The 22225-nt window shown below is 37.1% G+C and overlaps 1 protein-coding gene across 1 annotated transcript; it reads right to left on the reverse strand.

Annotated features, from left to right (window-relative positions):
* Nucleotides 1–1403: 1403 nt before the first annotated feature.
* LOC114359845 (knirps-related protein) lies at nucleotides 1404–21922 on the reverse strand. The gene is made up of 2 exons (XM_028314364.1): nucleotides 21845–21922; nucleotides 1404–3347 (listed from the first exon to the last, which is right to left on the reverse strand). Exons 1-2 carry the CDS (start codon nucleotides 21920–21922, stop codon nucleotides 2310–2312), a joined length of 1116 nt encoding a protein of 371 aa, XP_028170165.1. The 3' UTR covers nucleotides 1404–2309.
* Nucleotides 21923–22225: the final 303 nt, after the last annotated feature.

Raw genomic sequence — 22225 nt, forward strand, 5'->3', positions numbered from 1 at the left:
TAGTGTAGAGTTTCACTTGGAGTATCAGGCTCTGCTAACAAGGTGGGGATGAAATCATGCTGATTTAGATTTCATGATTTTACTATGTTTTTGTATCTTAAATTTTTAAATATTTTTTTAAAGTTAGTCCTTATTTGTAGGTACCAACTTTACGAGAAACTGAGCACACGACGTAAATATAGGCTTGAATCTATGCTGGAGTTTGAATTTAGTTTCGTGCTTGGTCTTATAATAAAATTACGTTTTACAGTGTTTTTTAATTTGGTTTTGGGTCATACCTTACCTTTACATACATTCGAATTTTCGTGCCCGTGTAGATTTCTAACCGTCAAAGATGTAAGTGGGTACCACCAGGTAGGTACGTAGGTATAACATCGTCATCATCAAGTTTGATGCAAGTGTATTTGTTTTGTTTTTCTTTGAAAGTGACATAGGTACAATGTTATTGTGGTGTCGTCCTTTGCACCTCATTTCAAAAACACCGTATTTATTGACAGTTAGTAGCATTCGTATAATACTCCAAACCCAGTGCACACTTGTCATTGTTGTTTTTGCGAGGGATCAATAGGTCGAATCTCAGTGGCATGTACACAATGCTACGTAGAAAAAACGTTGGAATCAGTTGCTTGTCAATGTCACCTTCAATGCGTTTAAGAGTATTGTAAATGTATAAGTATAAATGTATACGGTTTTTATTTAGCTATTTCTTGCGGCTATGCTCTTGGAGTTGAATCTTAAAAGTCTATTTATATAACAATTTTTCTTTCTCTCTATTTTATATACCTTCTTACACGATAATAATGTATTGTGCCAATAAGGTAATAAATAAGTATGGTGTATACTGTGTAGTTGAAATTTCTACTTAACCTCAGAATTTGAATTTTTAATAAAAGAAGGAAGTTGACCCTAAAGCTAAGCAGTTTGTAACAGCAATATGCAGTGAACTAATAAACTATTTCAGGCTAATGAAGATTGAGACTCGAGCTGTTCAGTTCAGTTTACATCAGGGGTAGCCAAACTTTTGACCTGTGAGGTCTACTTATGTTCGAAAATATTTCTTGCGGTCGACTGCAAGGCACAGTTTAGAAGAGTGAAATAAAACATTTTCATTTTCAATCATTCTGTTCAGTTTATTTAACTCTCGCGGGCTACCAAAATCGTCTTCGCTGTCGACCGATAGACCGCGTTGGCCATCACTGGTATACATGATGGAAAATGTTATACAATTTTATATGAATCTACTGTTATTTTCGCAATACAGGTGTTTAATACCTTTTATGAATTTATCTGTCGACTAATCTACTTTTAGTTTCACAGGTCTTTAGAATTTAGACAATCTGGATAGATTCCAGTTAAAGTAAGATAAGGTTTCTAAATAAAAAGGTAAAATAAAACCAAGTAAGTTCGAGTGCACGAATAGTTTATTTTGTACGATTTCCTGGAATGCGTTCAATACAAACAACTCATCTACGTAGTGTAAAACAATCTAGCTACGATACATTATATACACAACTGAGCCACACAAAGTTTATTATGAGTATGTATGTTTATCCGTGACTAATTTCACTATACTTGAGTACAATGTCACTCGACACATCTGAAGGTTGAGCAATTTCATAGGAATGCTTGTAGAGTATAGAGTATATTACTTCATTATTATACAGCCAGATTAAACAACATCTCGAGCTTGAACTAACTTAAGAATAACTGCCGAGATGCCCTTCAATCTGACTGTACACAGCCACTAGGGAATGTATTTGAAACTAAAATTAAGTACAAAACAGTCAAAATCCAAGAGATAATTAAACTTACAGAAATAAAAGATCTAACGAAGCGACAGCTCACAATGCACTCGACATAAAACGATTTAAATCCACAAACAACACTTCAATCGAAAATTCTACTAAATGAAATAAATTATATTCAAATTAATACAAAACATAAGGGAATTTAGTCGAAATGGAATGTTGCAACACCCGGCTGGTTCCATCATCGAAAAAACCGCTAACTAATATTAACCTAGCACTTACATTAGACAAAATAATTTATTATTTACATTCGATTTGTACATAATCGTAAACCGGGCTTCAAGTACCATTAACATTTAACTAAACGCTACTTAAGTTACGTATTTGGATAGACTCTTTCAAGCGATAACAATTCACTAAACAATTTCGGGATAATCCTTTCGATCGTCCTACTTATTTTTAAAATCACAATCCGATTTACTGGCCTTAATAAATTCACTGTTCATTTTGTTTAAAGTACATTGTTTATAATAACGGCACTAGGGGGCGTCTGGTGTGACGTCAGACTTTGGTAGTGAGGTCCAACGGGTGGAGTTTGATTCGCTTAATTTGGGAATAAGAGACGTCTTCTTCCTCGCTGGCGGAGCCCGCCGCGCTGCCCGACTCGGCATCGTCGTTATCTGGAGTGATGATCTCACTGTCATCGGATCTCCGTCTGGCCGAACTGGATCTACCGTCAGATTTCACCGACAAGTCCATCGGATTCTCTTGTAAGGGCGATTCTGAGGTTCTCCTCTCAGCGGGAGGCGTGGGCACAAACTCCGCTTCAGATATCACGTCCTCCTGCGGCGTCGGTGGTTGCGAGGACCTCTGCTGCTTCAGAATTTCATCTAAGAAGAATCGCTTCGACGAGTCGGCATTATGGTCGTCGATTCTGACGTCGTTGTTGTTTTCCGCGGCTTGTCTTAACGCCGCGTGGTCGAGCAGATGCCGAGAGTATATCGGGTGGAAGCCGGGGGGGAACAGCAACGGATGGTTCGTGGCGAACGGGCTGAAGGGCGGGGGCGGTAAGAACGGCGAGTGTGGGAAGTGGGGCAAGCTGATGTTGGCTAAGGGGAGCGGGACGTACGTGTCCCTCGGCGGCGTGAGGGGTCTGTCAGGCGGTCTGGATTGGGTGAGTTTGCTCTTCTCGTCTAGTTTGGGGGAGGAGCCGCTTCGGTGTGAGTCTGGGGAGCCAGAGCAGGGGGGCTTGTAGTCATCGAGGCCTAGTAGTGCGAGTTCTTCTTTCGTGCGTGGTCTGGCTAGTCCAGGAAAGAGATGTGGAGGGAAGGGTGGCGCTAGCGAGTGAGGAGATGGGGGCACTCTTGGAGGTGACCGCGACTGGGCGGCTTGCTGCTGCTCTTGGAGAAGGCAGTGGATCTTGAACCAGTTGGAGCGGCGGCCGTACCTGCTGCCGGACTTGGACATGCCCACCATGAGGCACTTGCGCAGGCGGCAGGCCTTGCACGCGGTGCGGTTCTTCTTGTTGATGACGCACTCGCCGTTGTTCTTGCATTCCGTTATCGAGTTCAGGTTGTTGTATGAGCGCCCGAAGAACGACTGGAAAGAAGAAAAATACATGTTAATACCATTTGACAAATAATTAATTGATACATGACTAAATCAAACCACAATTTAATGAAATGCCCTAAACAAAACAAAGGTAGATTGTGTAGTTTTGCAATATTGTTCCTAAAGCGTTTGATTGTTTGATTCTGAGCTTAATTATGAAAGTGCGGTTACTAAACCCTGTAACTAATATCGCGAGCTTGTTTCGCTTAAAAACAAACGGCAGACTGTAAATCTATGCCGTAATTAATTGCATACAATCATGTTCATTGCGGTAAACTGTAATTCGTAGTCAGTGTTCGCCATTTTATTGTTTGATAATAATATAGGTCCGTCTGTTCAGACAAAGTGATAATTGCGCGTTAACATAAACGATTGCATGAAATTCAATTAGTCCATAATTAAATAGCTTTATGTCTTCATTATTATAGTTGCTTGCATTCCAGTAGCCTGGTCATTTATGTTAATTGCTATTATCTACTTCATCGCGATTGTTTTATGTTCAAACGGTACATTTAAGGGATAACTAAATGGCAATTATAATTGGAATGTAGGCGCTTTAATAAGTAAAACGATCTAGTTATCTCATTGAATGTATTTGTTGTTAATGAAGCGAGATGTGTACCTATTGCAGAAATATGTTTCAGTGGATTATTTTAGTAAATAGTTGTATTATTAGCAACATCATAGTTTTCAGTTTTAATGGACTCTCTTGTTCTTTTAATTACATTTATACCAATTATATATATGTTTAAACCTTAATATTTTTGCCTGTTAGTTTACACGCAATTAGTTTACATGTAACGTCCAATTACGGCCAGCACTTGAAGTTTTCACTATCAGAACTACAAATTGACCTAAAGCGGTGTTTACACGATCTAGTAGCGCCAACTCGAGCGGATAGCGCCGATAGCGAAACGATAGCGTCACTTCCGGCGACCTGACCGCGCGGTTCTGGTCTGGTAGATGCGAAGACGGAACGTACCTAGCTAAAATAGACTGATCAGACCCTTTAGTTAGACAAAGGACCATTTGTGACAGATTACATTTTGCAACTTTAGCGTATTTATTTGATCAACAAGGTTACATTGCCATTGTAGCGTTCACAAAAGTAACTTAAAAACATTTATTCTTCTTCTTCCTCGGTCCCTCACTGATGAGGATCACGACCACAGATAGTGTTCCTCCACAGAATTTAGCGTATAGTGGAGTAGAAAAACCTCTGCACAAAAAAAATGTGAAGTGACTTCGTAGTTCTGTCACGTCTGTTACTTTGGCTATGAGGGTAGAGAAATCGATGAATAAAATCTTAATGTTTTAGTTCCAAAACGAATGTTACAATTACATAGGTAAAAGCGACGGTTTAAATTTTAATCTCTACCAATATTAACTTGGTTGGGTTTTTATTGGCGGTCAAGCTGTAGATCCTGGCTGCACAGGAGTTGCAGCGGTGGAACACGAGGTGGGATAGTCCCGTACCAATATTAACAAATAGTAAACAACCAAATCATCAGCTTAAACTTAACTGTAACGAAGTCAAGACCAATGGAGATCAGGTGCATGTACTTGAAACATGTCTGGAAACAATTGACGCAATTGATGACGCATCTTGTTTGAAAAATATGTCAAAACGACGATGTTCTATAATTCTACATACATATTATCTGCGTCAGTCTATCTAGACTTCTCAAAATTAATTCATAAATTCAAATCACACGTTAAAATACTTTAACGAAAAGAACTATTATGAAGTAGACCAATATAAAAGACAAAAATATTTGGATTGTCATAATTGTAAGTAAAGTAGTGATTGATACTTTTGTAAACCTTTGATATAGGGGCTGAAAATAGTGACAGTTTCTTGTACTGCTTTTTCTCAGGACTGGCCACACTATGGCCATAAGATGGTAGCACTTAGTAAACTGTCCTTTCTCGGCTGTGGGCTATGGTTTTATTTTCTTCCGACCTTGGAATTCGGCGATTAGTTTACGTAAATCCATTGTTTTAGTGATTTGTGCTTTGTGTTTGTTGCTACAGCTGTTTTGCAAATAAAATCCATACTATTTTCAGAATCTCAAGACTTTCATTGAGCAGTATTGACAGAAGTTGATACGCGATTTTCGGCTTTAGCTGAATTGTTTTTTTGCACAGTAACATGATAACATGCAGTGTGCATGTGAATGTGTGCATGTGTACATTGCTACGTAGCATGCACGGGGCGCCTCGTATGTGCGATTTTTGTGTGAGACACACGGCAATATGTGACCGGGGTTTACAGTGAAAAATAAACGTAACACATACGTGCATAATAATGTTACCCTGGAAATTACTTGTATTATTTTATTGCATAGAAGCTAAACGACACTAACCGTTTTTGTTTTAACCAGTGCACACTATGGTATGTTTTACACTATGTAATTTAAATACCCAGCGTATCATCAAACTTTAGAGCTGCCAATGTCAAAAGTGAACCCATATCGATATGACGAGCACGATATCCAACACGCCGATAAATTTTTAAGTGCCAAGTCAAGTGCCTAGTGGCCTTTTAGGTGTTTGATGATGTTGTGATACCGTAGCAACACTGTTACGTATTGCCAAATTCGTTGCAAGCGTTGCGGGTTGAATGACAAGTGCGCGCGCGCAACGCGTCATACCCAAGGCATCTGAAACAATGCTAGTGCGGTCATAGTGCGTGGGCTGAATTCGAGAACTGTGCTCTAAGCACGAATGTCTCTCGTAGTCCTAATTTCTTAACAACCGTAGCGGCGCTGTTTTGTTTTTCGTACAAATAAAACGATAACCATAACAAAATGAGAACTATTTGTTCGTGCTTCGGGTACTGGTTAGATTTAGGCATTGTTTTTGCCTGTGATATAATTCTGTGCAAGAATTTTTATGGGTCCGATTAACAAAGAATGTTAAAATTGAGTGTAATTAATACACATTTGAATTTTTTTGTTTGCCATAATAAGTGTGGATGTGGGAGTAGGTACGAGTATGTTACTAAAAACCTTGGTTTAAGTTTTTATTACATCAGTTGATATGGAAAAAACTTAAGATTTTCTTTTATTTCCTGTACCGTCACCGATTATAAATTTTACTAAAGTATTAAAGCTTCTTATTGTACTTATTTTTTTATCATTTCATCCTTTTGATATAAAAAATCTTATTCCGTTGAAAATCAGACGAAAGTAAATAAGTTTTAAAATACAAGCATTAATGAGCCGGGCAGCTCAATTTTTCTTAACTGTCTTATCTGCAATCAAAGGTTAAGACGCTATTGGCGAATAGACGCGTAAATAAGTTTCAATCGCAATTAAGCCAGGACGAAATCTCGGTCGCTGTTCATAACAAATTCCTATAATTAAGGGGCCCAAGATAAACCGCCAACACATTAATTCAATTGACAATTAAATTTATACAAACGTCAGTGGAATTGCTCGTCTTTAAAGCTAGGGATGGGCAGTGGATAAATGTCGATAGTCGATAGGCTGTACTTTAATGATAATGTTCCTAATGTTTCCGATTTTTTAGGCGTGCATTTTCATTTTTCTGGTCCCTCCAGGTAATCAATCCCTATCCCTGATGTCTATTGTTAAAGGTCCATTCATTCCATGCAATGATGAGTAAATTAGTAGATTTTGACTAGATTAAAAATGATACAGATAAATGACACCAATAAAATATTTTTTATTGGTGTCTGTAATTCCGTTTCGGCTTTTCGTCAAGAAGTTTATCGACAAGAATGAACGTCTCTATAGTAATTAAGGCGAGTTTGCAGATCCAATATGATATTATAATTAATAGCGAAGATAAAAGGCCGGGATGTCGCCTGCTGCATGTTTGAATGTGCAGTCAGCGTCATTAATAAGTGGTGTTTTGAACTCTTATCTCATTGACTGAAGGTGGACTTTGAAACGTAACTTCTGTGGTGAGCTGTTCACATTAAACGCTGTAGGCTTGCTTACTGTCGCAAAACGGGTTTGGCACAATTTGTTCAAAAAATAGGCATGTGGGAAAAATGCGCGAAGTTTGTTTTATTTATCGAGTAATTAATTGCTTGTGTGTTAAAGACGTCGTGTTTGTTCAGATAATATCAGTTCTATTACTTAATTATCAGTTTTGTAGTTTATTCTTAAATACTTTGAATCTCTAGATTGATGTCAAGATTTCAATTTGAAGTAATTCTTCATTCGCTTCATCAAATGTTTTGAAATTCTTGTGTAGAGGTTCTTCTAAATAAGAGATCAGTCCTGCAAGTCTTCCCACTTTTAAAATCTGAAGTATCAATGCTATATTTTACAGGATTTCCTTAAAATTAAATTTAACAGCAAAAATTCAGCGGCTCGTTATTCTTTGTTTTTTCAATCAAGTAAATTTACTTAAAGCAGTATTATAGCAGTATTTTTAATATTCAAATTTTTTAATATTTCAAACCTTACATATGTTTCTTTCAAAAACAATGCAGTTTCAAACCCACCGTGTATTAAAGCTGTGTCAGTATCGACGCACGTGACCGGTGCGCCCGCGCCTGCGCTTGGGCAAGAGGCGCGGAGTTACCGCGACCCGTGCGAGGATGCTGAATATGTTTTTGCACATCGTCCTGCTTTTGATAAGTTATTTTGTTTGTACTCTTACACAACTTATGGCAGTTGTTTTTTTGCGTTTGATCTTGTGTGTGTCTGTTGTGTGTGTGATGTGCAGTTTACTTAAATTATTAGAAAGCCATTCTATCAGAACAATTCATCCCTCAAGATGGATTGAAGCAGGATGAGTAAACTACAACATTATTCGCATTATGTTAAACTTTTACGGTATCGAAAACTATCGGGAACAAGTGTCTGTGAGATGAATTTTCAAGTGATAAGTGGGAGTCATGGACGTTATGAAAATATTATGTACCTAGAGTGGGGAGTGTAGGCGAAATCATCCATTTACCTCTGGAAAATACAATTTTGAATAAGTATTTTATATTCTGTTTAGAATAAATATTGGTTTGTAAATATTCTGTGACGCTAATCTACAATACATATGTTTATTCGATATGACGTTAACAATAACCGTTGTTTTGTTAACATTTGTACGGCAATTGTTTTGGCGCATGTTCGTTGCGCGAGCGGTAGGGTTGCCAGATGGAAACTTACCAAATCCGGGACAATCCTACTAGGACAACGGTGTTGGGACTTGGCCATAGTAAAAATATCTTGGTTTCTCAAATGATTTAATTTGTATTTCAAAAGAAAAATGCCATTTATTTTCAAATACACACTTTTATTAAATAAGTAATGTACGTCAACGTACATAATAGGACTCACAGGCAGGCCAGCCGTGTCATTTGTTATTACATATTAGTTTATTTTGACACAAAACTATTAGGTTTTCGGAAATCCGGGACAGTAATGTCTAATTACTGGACACGGGACAAGACGCAAAATTCCGGGACAATCCCGGATTTCCCGGGCATCTGGCAACCCTAGCGAGCGGGGAGTTAGTGCGCTGCGCCCGCGCCGACCATGGATCCGTTCGGCCGTTCACTTCAGTTATTAATGTTTGCTCGTCTCTAGCTACAGGCATTTACATAACACGACTTTTGAGAGGAATAAGGATGTTTTGGAAACGACCGTGAACTATTAATTTTACATTTGCTATTGTCTTTGCTAGTAAAATAAAGATTTTTTTTACACAGTTCAAGATTAGTATTATTTACTTGAAAAATTGTAAGGCAATACATGAGTAAATGGAAGCTAATCTGAATTGCTTTATCATAAAAATAGGTCAGGGTTTCGAATTGATTAAGCTAGAATAGAAAAGCTCTTCGAGTGAGCAATATAAAAAGTCATAATTAACCTCTCATTCAATCAAAGCGAGGTTATCCAAATTGAAAGATGGTACAGTCAACAATATACTATTTGTTGCAAAATTGTTCTTATGCAATTGTGTAAGATGCCGCAGTGTTTAGCTTGTTGTGCTGTCGTCTGTAGAATAAATCCGATCGCTGTCGTTTAGCGACTCTACAAGGCCTAAAATGCAAATTATAAATTTCATTTATTACATCTTGCCACAGTGTTTAAATTGATGTGCTGTCGTCCGTTCAATAAAGCGGATTGCTGATCGTTAGCGACTCGACAACGATTAAAGTCGTGCAGTGTAAACGCCCATTATTATGATTGATACGAGGAGGCTAGTTTTACACGGTTAGTCAATCTGTCCCGACGTTCGTCACTCTGACGAATGTTTAGTTTTAATTATTTGAGAGTCATTTGCGATTAGATTGTTTTCCAGATTATGTGGTAGTTCTGTTTTATTGGTTTTGAACGGTTCTTCATTACACTTTGGGTGTTTACTTGATCTATAGTTAATTATGGTTTGCATAATTAGAGAAAATTCTGGACGATTACTTCTGTTGGTTTCGAAGTAGTTAATGATGATTATTTACTAAACAGCTCTCTGTTTAAATAGTTAAAACTTAAAATCAATTGTCGTGTGGTTTTTACTTCGTATGCATTAGTAACTGTTTCTAGTATTTACCTACGTAATACAAAGTGTAAATATAATCTAAGTCAAAGTCAATATCCTGTAAGCTTTTTACGTTTCTCTAATTAAACCCTAATTAAAATGGCGGCTTAATTATCGGCGTTTAATTGTAATTATGGACTGCAGTTAGCCAGTAACTCGGACCCACCTGCGCGCGGCCAGGAGAACTATAAATTACGCTTATGGTCCATGACAATCGCGCATTGAGAACTAAAAAGCTTTTCAAAACAAAGTTATCTGAAGTTTCGAATGTTTTCATCTCATTCACGCTAAGCAAGATGCTAGCATGAGCGACGGTGACAGATATACCTACCCGTACGGCGTTAAGTTAGTTAAGTCTATAGAGTAGGTACAGGAAGTTTCATGTGAAAACAGCTCTGGATTTTCATTGGCTGTAATGAAAATTAGATCGCTTTTTAAGTGACACTACCGATAATATTTGATTTCGATTAGAAAGAGTGATCAAAAAGGTAACGTACGGATGCGTATACGACTTCATAGAGTTAAGTTTTTAGTTTATGCTGTCTACAGGCATTGGATTTGAAAAACACTTTATGGTTGTCATGGTATCATAATGGTAGAGACATTAATAATTGTGCTTAAAATGAAAAATGGTGATAATGAAGGTAGAAGTGAGCTTAAAGCAGCTAGAGCCGGTCTCTATTTATTAAAATACATCACAATAACTCATAAACGAATATCAGTTATAAATAATACGTACTAACCATTATTTCATGTGGCCTCTTAAGGTTTAAGTAGATCTTAATTCGTTAAACATGCAACCAAGTGGAGTCACATCTGACTTATTGCTCTACCAGCGTTTAGTTATTGCACCAATTACAGACAAGCCATTAGTAATATTGCTAAAACCTCAGCCAAGGATAACACTGCATTGTATTTAATGGCAGAATAAAGTTCAACTTTATTACCGAGATGTATTATACCTAGTGATGTGCTACGATGTTTTGTACTTGTCACCAGAAACTTATCATTTAAAAGTTTAAAATTCATGAAATATCACTCGCTATTACTTTCTTAATTCACTTGTTAATTCATGTTGGATTCAAATCGAAACAAAGATTCTGTTAAGTTTTCATTCTCTTTGTGTTCTTTAGGAAAGTTTAAAAAGTTAATCTTCTATTCCAGCGAATTTCGAACTATTGATTTTCATCATTAAACATAGTTTGTTGGCTCCTATCACCCATTATATGCCCAGCTATTTTCTAGCTAGGGTCGCAGGAATGACTAAAAATTTTAAACTTGTATTACGAACGACAATGCGGTCATCTTTCTGCTAAAGTACACTCAACCTCATAACCACTTTGGACGTTCCGTTCCGCGTAAATTATCGCCAAGTCGACAACGCACGGTGATCAATAATGAGATATTAGGTGGATAATATTCAAATTTGACATTGTGAGGGTAGTTAAAACAAATAATCGCGATGTGATTGGGGGTACTTACCTCATATTCTTGTTGAATATGAACGGTCAAAGGTAAGTCATTACTGAGATACCAGCTAGTAAATGCAGTGCTCTCGCTAATTTGTACTGATTTGTTCTATTTACTTCCTGTTTTCGCGCACAGTTATCTGTTTGGTTTGACTTATACAGTGCATTGTTGCGTATTATGAAATATGGTGCACATTAATGAAGGTATATACTTCATTTTCTATAACACTTAGTAACTGTTAATTGTTATAGTAATTTAGAAAAAATATTCAAAACTTAGCTTAAAATTTTAGGTATTTTATTTTATTTTAAAGCCTGTATCTTACAAGGAACATATTAGAACATGGAAATTTTGGTACTGGTAGATAGCTGGAAGTCTGTATTATGGTATTCAATAAAAAAATTTACCCCAAACTACCCCTGCCTGAACAAACTTTTCATTTTTGCAGGAAACGAAAGTACAGTTACAAATTCAGATTTATTTAAAAACCTCAAAAAACTTCCTCCAATTAAACCTGCAACTAAGTAATCTAAAGATATATAATTAAACTATGTCTATGAGGTCATTATAGTATCAGATTTGATAACACAAGAGCGAAATGAGCTACGAAATTCAAAAAATAGCTTTTGTTTGTCAGCTTCCAGAAATTGATTAAAATCGGCAAAGATATATCTCAATTAGAAAAAAAATATGAGAATTAGTTGTGTAAATGCATAATAACATCTGGAGATCATTATTGAACAGCCTTCAACTTCAGGGTCTGTAGGTAGAGGACGCCCGAAAAAGGCTTTCATCGATTTAGGTGACAGAACTAAGCGTAGTAGATTAAAAGACGAAGTATCATCCAGAAGTGAAGAATAGTTGTGCTTAGCAGCCAAGATGAAACTTAATTCAATCGGAAAACGTAGGGCTGCCTCAGCACTTCATAACATTTCATCATCATCTCCTGAATTTACTGTTAAGTCACGAGGCAGTCTACAGAATGATATTTCGTATTCGACAAAATAGGCATTAGCACTTTTTACCCAATCGAAATTAACTAGTCTTTAATATAATGAACTAAGGGCATCAGGGGGGTCCCCATACTTAGAACTGAAACTCAAAAATATTTTTTTCACCAAACCCATACGTGTGGGGTATCTCTGGATAGGTCTTCAAAAATGATATTGAGGTTTCTAATATCATTTTTTTCTAAACTAAATAGTTTGCGCGAGAGATTCTTCCAAAGTGATAAAATGAGAATTTTAAAGTTACTACTACTTTCCTCATGAACGCGTAGAGGTATTTAATTGAAATTCATATCAAATAATAATCAGGTCCATAGTACCTTTAAGCTGTAACAAAATCAAAGTTATATACCTACAGGTTTGTACGGAACCCTCGGTGCGCGAGTCCGACTCGCACTTGGCCGGTTTTTTAAGATTGATGTACTCAAATACATTATTTTAATAAAGAAATATTTATTTACTTAATGATATTTTCAATAACATTATCAGATAATTGTAATTTCAGATTAAAATATTTTTGTCATCCTAAATTCTGATTATTGATCACTGTGCAACGGGACGCATGCGTCCGAGTGTACCTCATTTTTTATGGTTCCGTTATTAGTTATCGGCTATAAACGCGTTGATGGGGTTCGCGCGTGCAAGTATGGGTTCAGCAGCCAGAGGTTATTAGATGTTAAGGCGAAGCTACACCATGTTACATAACTTTAAAATGTAACATGAAACTACACTATTCTTGTTTTGTGCCAATGACTAAATGCCTGAATCGATGTTCATGTTTTTAGATTCGCTACAATGTTTATTTACCTTTTTGTGAACTTAATGCATTTAAAAGATAACGGTAAAGGATGGCATCGCTTCTCTCTCAATTATAATATGTTGTAAGTTACAAATAGATGCAAAAGCAACCATCTAAGGCTCTATCAATGACATTCCAGCATCCGATTTCTGTTTTATAAAATTAAAATTCTTTATTGGTTTCAGGGCACTTATACAAATCCCAATATAAGCTTGCTCTACCACAAAGATATATCAGTATCTACAATTAAGACTAAATACATTTGAATTTTATAGTGTCATGTCGTCGCTTTAACTGCGCAATAAAATCCAAGTTTCTTAAGAAACGGAAATATCATATAAGTTCATACATTATGAAATGTAATTACATATATTATGAAATTCTAAACACTCATAGAAGGAGGCGATAAATAGAACGTTTTATATTAAATTTATATTGAGTTTAAATACCCCGACCCTTCAGAATGACTAGGAAATCATATAAGTCCTCAAGAGGTTAGTCCTCGAGTGATCTTGGCTACATTAAAGTTAAATAAGGAAGTATCATTAGAAATAAAACTACCTGAAATTATCTGTTGCTTCAATACGAACGAAGATGAGAACTAATAGTTGCTTATACGACTTGAGTAATACTTATATTTAAAGTCATATTTTTAGTGTTTTGTATACACAAATAATATATTTAATAAGCTGCAATGTTTTGGAAATTGTTGTATACCTGTAATTGGCAAACATATTTAAACTAAAACCCCAATATGTGTTGTATACTGTGAATGTCTTAAATGTGTATTGCTGTTGGTGTACATTTATCAATAAATAAATAAATAATACATTTAATGTTATCAAATGTATCTGCAAATCAGAAATCGTATAAATACTTTATAAAAGTAACAAAACTACGTCATTTATTTATTACTAAAACCGCCTGCGTGCGCAAAAGCGACAAAAAAGTAACCTGACGTTGTAAATCGATTCCATTAGTAGTTGTTACAGCGCTAATGACTCATACAAAGTATCACACCGTAAAACAGGGCATCGTACAAATTAATCCCTCATTAACATGCAATAAAGTGGAGGTTATGACACCTATTTTATAGTTTACACTTTATATCCTTCTAGACCTCCGTGGATAAAACGAGAAAGTTACTGTTTTGTAATATTTTTCTGAAAGTGTGATATAGGTAGGAAATTGAAAGTGAGTAGCTTCATCATTTCAGCCATAGGACGTCCACTGCTGATCATAGGCCTCCCCCAATGACTTCCACATCGCACGGTTGGTAGCGGCCTGCATCCAGCGCCTTCCTGCTACCTTTATCAGGTCGTCGGTACACCTATGTCAGTCAATGAGTAGCTTAATACTTCTTAAAAGTAAAGAGCAGATTAAACCTATTATTGTGAATCACGGCTAATAGGTTCAAGCGTCAGCTATAGCACAAACATTGCTCGAGTAACAGCAAAAAGTTAATAGATAACATCATTATAAGTACTGTATGCATCGAGGCTTGCGGTTTTACCAACACCTAAGGTCAATCCATTTGTCAATGTGCAGTGGATATAGCGTCGTAAATCGTACGTCGTATCGAATAACGCGTGCGATTTTTTTCCTTCTTGACTAATTGTTTGAAGAGAACAACGCGACTTTTCAATTAGCAACAAAATCATGGACCAAGCGTGAGAACATTGATAGCATTTTGACCTCTCTCATCGGCAACAAAAAACAATCTTACTTTTTAAAATTTAAAAAGAGAATCACGGTCTTATTTTTAAAAGTTTAAGGCGTACAATCGATGCTCCGTTTTCGGCTGCCAGCACCATTATGCCGGTCGGAAAGAATGCGAGCGCGTGTCATCCCGCGTTTGCATTCGGAAGCGGTGACCTGGACGCGATATCGATGTTTTGATTGTGGCTGACATTCGAACACAATCGATTATTTGTGTAACGTGACTCGATGCGCCGATCATCAGTTCTGATTTGAATGTGGAACGTTTTTCAACTGTCTAACTGTTCTAATTTTAATTTGGATATGGCTGCAGGATTGCCAAATGTGGTTTTATCGATTAAGAATTAAATTATCTTTAATGTAGAGCTATATCTTGTACATTATTTATAACGTGCAATTAGTATCCAATAAGAATGTAATAATACAATTATTGTAATGCAATTTTTTTTATTATTCTGCATTTAACAACCATCCATTCCAGACATACCTCACTCCGTAAAAGGAAATCGAAGTCAACCCATCAGACAGAAGACGTCTTCACACCAAAACAGATCCGATATTAAAATTACAACCGATCCTTATATCATCAGAAATAAATTATGCAACTAATCGCTAACATGTCGACGGACGTCGTCCGTGCCGGGAATAAAAATAGACATGCTCCAATAAGTCGTTGCCAACTTCGGGTTGCGACGACATTTCAAAATGCTACCATAAGACAATGACGATCATCAAACGGCAATCGAAACTCGACCTTACGCATGGTATCGGTCGCAGTTCGAAAATTGAAAATCGCGTGACGAATAAAGACAAATAAAACAGGATCGCACGCGCAGAGTATCGATTGCGAGCAGAATCGAGACTAATCGATTCACCCCGTGAATGGTATTGCTAACCGCTATTGTTTTAATGGTTGCGCGAAACGGCCAGTTTGATCTAATTTTTAATTAAATAGCGATAATGCAAGGCTGAAACGCTAAGGTTGATATCGATGCTTTAAATCTATTATTATAGATTGTAATTGTTGATATTTATGTACTGAATGTATTTATTTTAAAAATAACACTTTTACGCACTTAATTGGTATAAAAAGTCTTTTTAAAAACAAATGGAAATTTAACGAAGAGTAGATTAATTTAGTTAATGCAAAACGTTTTATAATCCTAGATGCTAATTGCTAACTAATCGCCGCAGCTTAAAGCTCTTCCAATTTAAAGTAACAGTCCAATTAATTAACATTAGCGAACCATTAAGGCTTTTTGTTTTGTTCACTTGACAAACGAGGCGGCTTCTTTACCGGTTGCCTTTGGTCGCCGCACAATGGAGCGGCGCTACAGACGCAATTGTCACAGCACAATGACGTTACACACACAGATTCTTTCCAGAAACCTTTAAAAGCAAATTAGAAAATGATTTATTATGAGCGGGTTACGAAACGTAGCCCGAATACGGTTTTCCGTTGAGCGCTATCCGGCTCGCGTGCGCGGCGCAATTTGGAGTTGCTCCAAATTCGAAAATAATTCGTTCTCCGTGCGACCGACGGGTGAGATACTGGACGGTAGTAGCGAATATTAATTGAGATATCAATGGCACTACTCAATCATATTTCTTACGTTCGCTACACAACTCTTTTTCTAAAATTACATTTTCAAATTTAAAAATAGAAGACCCAATTGTTCTATTTTTAATCATCGAAGATGTTTTACTGTCTATAAAGTCTTCTCTACTGCCAGTTCTTATATCATCACATTTTAAACATTTAACGTATACGACAGAACATAACCATGACAATCAAGAGACACAACAAAAAATATCTGCACTAAAAATCCGTATTGTCCACAAGCGAATTTATTTCAGCAAAAAACCATATTGTCTGCCTACAGTTCCACAGAAGCCTACAATTGTATCAGAACGCGTCCAGTATTGTTGCGCAAGCGGCGGTTCACACGTTTTTGCGCCTGCGCCATTACCATTACCGCGGACTTGCGTTATCAATCCGATTTGATTCTATCTGTAGTAAGTCGAGTTTAAATTGTCTGTAACAGTTCTTGGATGATAGAACGTTTTGAATTGTGGTTCATCTATCAGGTAGGTAAGTGGGACAGATGATGTTTTTTTTCTAAAAATGGGGCTATAAGTGGCTTATAAGATCAACAGGTTGCTAATTGCAAATAGTGGGACTATCCCCGGTTTCTGCATTGAGATTTTTAGCTTGAGCGCGCTCATAGACTCATACATAAGTAGATGATAAGCAGAAACCAGGGTTTAGAGAGGAAGAAATGGACATGGTCCAGTGTACTCGAGACGCCTCTGACCGTCAGAAATGGAAGCGCATCGCCAGGTGAGTTACTCTCGGAAATGACATCGAACATTCACCGTGTACCTCGTCAGCGCAACTACGACCACTCTGACAAGAGTGCCAGACTAAGAAGATATGGACAACAGAGCAACCTTCAATTGGAAGCATCTGCCACTAACTGACAATACACACATAGCTTACTTTTCAGCATCAATATATAATTGATAACTTTTTCTCATTGCAATGGTCTCTTCGAAACCAACTACTATGGTGGTCTACCAATTTTGGAAACTAAGTTCGCGATGTAAAGCATAGCCCATAATTACCCGCGAATACGTTACTGCGCCGTCATAATACTCTCGCGGCATTAGTGCGCGCGCAGCGCTGCGGCCGGCGATTTGTCTGCGCGTAAAGGTGCGTCTACATAGACTGAGTGACTGAGGTGCAGGTGACTGAGTTTCTTCCGCCACTTCTTCTGAGCACTAGCCGATATGTTGTCCCAGATTGGTGGTAGGGAAAGCTATATTATTTGAGACTTAAATAAATGCCCGGAAAAGGGTCTAGTAACAAAAAAAAAAATTGAATAGGCAACTTGGAAGATCTATATTGTGATTCCAGAGGAGCTTAAGATCAGGATAATTATGTAGAGATGCGAGTATGAGGGGAGAGCCGCTAGTTTAGTGGATTCTGTTTAGATATCAGCTGGCGACTCTATATTAATATTTTCGTAAAAGCTTTCTCAGTTCATTAAAATGATTTTTTTTATCTAGCTAGAAACTTGGAAATGATAAAAAAGTGTTTGAAATGAAACATTGAGTTCTGAATTTGAGATTTGAATTGTTTTGGTTATATTTTTCGTCTTGTCTTGTTTAGACTTCAGTGGCAAATCGCCAGTGTGGCCCCGCCCTAGCCCCATACAATGCGCGTACGCCGTCAATTTGTCCGGTGGCTAATTAATCGCCGCGCGCGCCGTTTGTATGGTAATGCGGGATTGTTCCCCTATACGGGCTTATTGCTGTCGCTTCTGCCGAGACACGCGGGGGCAGGCAAATGAAAGGTGGGGTTAGCTGAGAAATGGGACAAATATGTGGATTGGCGTCTAGCCCTCTTGGGTAGGACAATGGAGGTTAGCCACGAGAGGCAAGAGGCAGTGACTATTCTTGATTGCGCAAAAGTATTTTAAAAAATCTAACTTTGATTTAAAACAACTTTTTTCGGATACGGGCTTATTGCCTGTCGCTTCTGCCGAAACAAGCGGGGGCAGACAAATGAAAGGTGGGGTTAGCTGAGAAATGGGACGAATATGTGGATTGGCGTCTAGCCCTCTTGGGTAGGACAATGGAGGTTAGCCACGAGAGGCAAGAGGCAGTGATTATTTTTGAATGAATTAAAGTTTTTGTAAATTGAACATTTTGGTATAGTAACAGAATGATAGACACTTACGCCCGTATTCACAAATATTACTGTCAGGTCTCACAGTGCGCGTGGACGCACAGGGTGACACATGAACCAATCACAGAGCTCTATTCAATGCTGTGCGTTCGTTTGCTGCTTCACTTAAGCAATCATCGTTTGTGAATACGGGCGTTATTCTATATCTAAGAAACATGTCCGAGTGTCTTTGTAACACAAGTCATCAACAAAATAAGACAACCCATTTTTTTCTTCAATCAATAATAAGTAGACAAGATTAATCTAGATCTTTGTGATGCGATGGTATAATTGCGAGGCAAATGCATTTAGAGTTAATGAAATTCAATCAATCTCACCAATGGGTCCACATTCTATTAATCTGACTATTTGCAACCTCGCAATTACCCTATCAAGCAAATCGGCCAATTTCCGTCACGATCCCCGAAATGAGTTTGCACAACGAAATGTTTCAGATGTCGGACTGCACCGTCATTTTCCGGCCCGTGGCCGCAAGAGTTGGCCAAGCGCCAAACACCATGACCGCTGGTTGCCATGGTCCTTTGTAGGCATCACATCTGTCCAGCTTGGTCAGGATGGTATACGGGTGGTATACTATCTGACCTGTATCCTAAACCTGGTATATTAAAGAACTTTATGGTATTTCGCCTCAATTATGAGTTCACACTCATACATAACATTGCCTCGTATCACCATTGAATAAGATTTTAAAAAATTATACGGCAAATTATTGGCCGTGTATAGTGAACTGGCACGAAATAAATTTTTAGTTTGACCTTCAGGTATCTATAAACTTATGCTATCCAAATACGATCATTGAACTATCATAATTATGCATTCATTGAAATTATACCAATATCCCATGACGTATTCAGAAAACCACTACAATTATCTAATAAGAATAACAGAAAAATAATTGTAATTTGTAGCCTCTTCGTACCAAAATAAAGTATTGGTAAACTCTACGATCTCGTATTAGTCAGGTTAGAGTTAATGGGCCATGTCATTCGAGCGGATTTGCCACAATACTCGTAACGGCGTTACCCAAGTTCCGGTGGTTTGCAGTTTGCATAGAGTTGCGGTGTTCTGCCTCAAATCATCATCATTATGACCCCGCTGACTCTTGTTCCACATTTCGGGTCATCTTTTGCGCATCTTCAAGGTTACTAGAAGCTATCGTTTCATCATGATTGGGGCAAAATTGATGCCATTTTAACCTATTGTTCCTAGAGCAGTTTTGAATTTTGCCCCATATTTTGTATGTAGATTTTTCAATCGTGTCTTTACAGTATTGATTTTGAAAACACTGAAAATGATGCAATCAGGATAATGATTTACAAGTGAAGTTATATTGATCTTGTAAATACATAGATGGTATCAATTTGAGATCAATTTATCAAGATCATCGAATCCTTGACATCAAATAAAAGCGTGGCTTATTAGTAAATAATTAATGTCATGCTAAAACCTTCTAGTTCAAAGAATATTGATGAAGAGAGTCATAAAGTAATTTAGTCTTCCTTTTTTTTTCTTTGTTTTTTGTTATCGTGTTACTTCTGTTTTTGTTTTTTTTTTAAATGCGTCGTGTTGTTATGTCCCTGCTTTGCTCACCCCTATTGAGAGATATCGAACTCGAGTCGATGTCTCTCCGAAGGGATGCGCGAAGCCACAACAAGGGCTCTCGCGGAAGACCAGTTTCTAAACATCCCCTTACGAGCATGTCAGGATAAATGCTGAGCGGGAGCCTCTTGACACAGTGGCCCACTATTTAACTATATTCGTTTTGTGTTATTATTGTATATATTTGTGCTTACTGTGTTAATAAAATCTATTTCTTTCTTCTTTCTTTCTTTCTAGTCTTACTATGGTTATCTGAAGTTTGTGAATATAGCTTGTCATGATAACAGAAGACATTTGACAAATTCCAATGATCTAGCCTAATCTTTTCGTGAACCTAGGTCTATTTCTATTTGGTAACCCATAAATAAACAACGGCCGATAGGATGTTACGTGGCCAGCCAAGCAGCGCAGACCATTGCAATTGTCACAACCCGAACATCCTGCGACAGTTCTTTGCGAAACCATTGTCGATCGGTTCCACTTGCGCTGCTGCGATCGGTTACATAATTGGGAACTAGATTTGGGACAGATGGAAAAGAAATCGAAAGGTTTCAATCGGAAAATGAAATGTTCAAATAAGAGCTGTAAGAGCTCACAAACTCTTTAATGAATAAGGAAGAAAACTTGTTGAAATCAAAATAATGAGCTGTCTGCCTCTATCGTGTATTACAAACTGTTAATTCAATGAACATAATTATTCCTATAAATAAAACTATACAAAGAAACGTGAAGTGACATCACGTGAGTGGAATCAAGATAAAGAATAGTTCGTTACTAAACTAAATAAAAGGTTCTTCACCGTGTCCAAAGCAAATTGTACATAATAAACTCAATTGGCCAAAATATAAACACGCGATATATAAAAAAAACTGACTTAGTACTGTCAGCAAAAAAATATATAACGGAACTTTTGCGTGATGATCGAATTATTGAAGTGGATCTCCCGGACATACAGCCGATATCTACGACCGTGCGCGCGCGCATATATAATTTGAACTGTATTTTTGAGTAATAAAGTTTAGATTGTTTTGCGTGGATTTTGTATATGTAAATTTTGGTAGAGGATAGATAAACCACGAATAGGAATGAAAATAATTATCGCAATTAATCGTCGGATACCCGGCGGTTGTTTACAATGGCACCTGTTCTGTGCCGGGCAAAAACTGTTGGCACTATTAGGTAATTTGTTGGTTTTAGTTTTTAGTGTGTGGTAATGTTGGGCAGGACGTTCCATTTTATGTTAGCAGACCAGATTTCATATTAAGTTTTATTTATTCTTAATACACCTAGTTGCACGTAGATTTGATCTATTGTGACGTGTCAGAAGATATTATTTATTCTTCCTCACTACCTTGATGTCATGGTAATATTCCAACATTTCTAGGTACGAGACAGGCTATCATGAATTGCTCGCTAAGTTTGTTACGCTTATAACAACTCTTTCAGTCGATTGCAAGTTAACGAAAGATGCAGGTTGGTGAACACTCATTACGGATTACTTGATTTTAAATTTAAGTATCGGCGAACATGATACAATTTTTATTCTACTACAGCTCGTCTATTAGCATACATAGAGGTCTCTAATACTTGTAAATATATACGAATATCATCGCGTATTCCTTACCTTGCATCCTTCGCACGTGAAGGCACCGAAGTGGAACCCGGCCGCCGGCTCGCCACACACTTTGCACTTTTGGTTCATCTGGAAATAAAGAAATAAAGAATTTAGTCAAGGAACTTCTAGAAGAATAAAAATAAAACTACTTTTGAGACCTCATAATTAAATTTTATATGAAATTCAAAAGTTACATTGTTTCCAATATTTAAAATATTTAGCAAAATGTGATATAGAGGATATTTTATGAATCCTAGGCAAACTCTGAAGACATTTGACGATCAATTAAAATTTGATTAAACTTTTTTCATATTTTTAAAGCAGAAAAGTTACAATAAAATATTTAGGATTAAGATCTTTCGCAACAAAGTTAATGTTAAATCGATTAGT

Source organism: Ostrinia furnacalis, unplaced genomic scaffold (assembly GCF_004193835.3).
Source record: "Ostrinia furnacalis isolate ACB-3 unplaced genomic scaffold, ASM419383v2 OfSCF4670, whole genome shotgun sequence".
Lineage (NCBI taxonomy): Eukaryota > Metazoa > Arthropoda > Insecta > Lepidoptera > Crambidae > Ostrinia > Ostrinia furnacalis.

Coding starts and splice junctions, on each gene's coding strand:
- LOC114359845 (XM_028314364.1), bottom strand. CDS start 21,922: ATGAACCAAAAGTGCAAAGTGTGTGGCGAGCCGGCGGCCGGGTTCCAC. Junction 3,348..21,844: donor TCACGTGCGAAGGATGCAAG/GTAAGGAATACG, acceptor TCTTCTTTCCAG/TCGTTCTTCGGGCGCTCATA.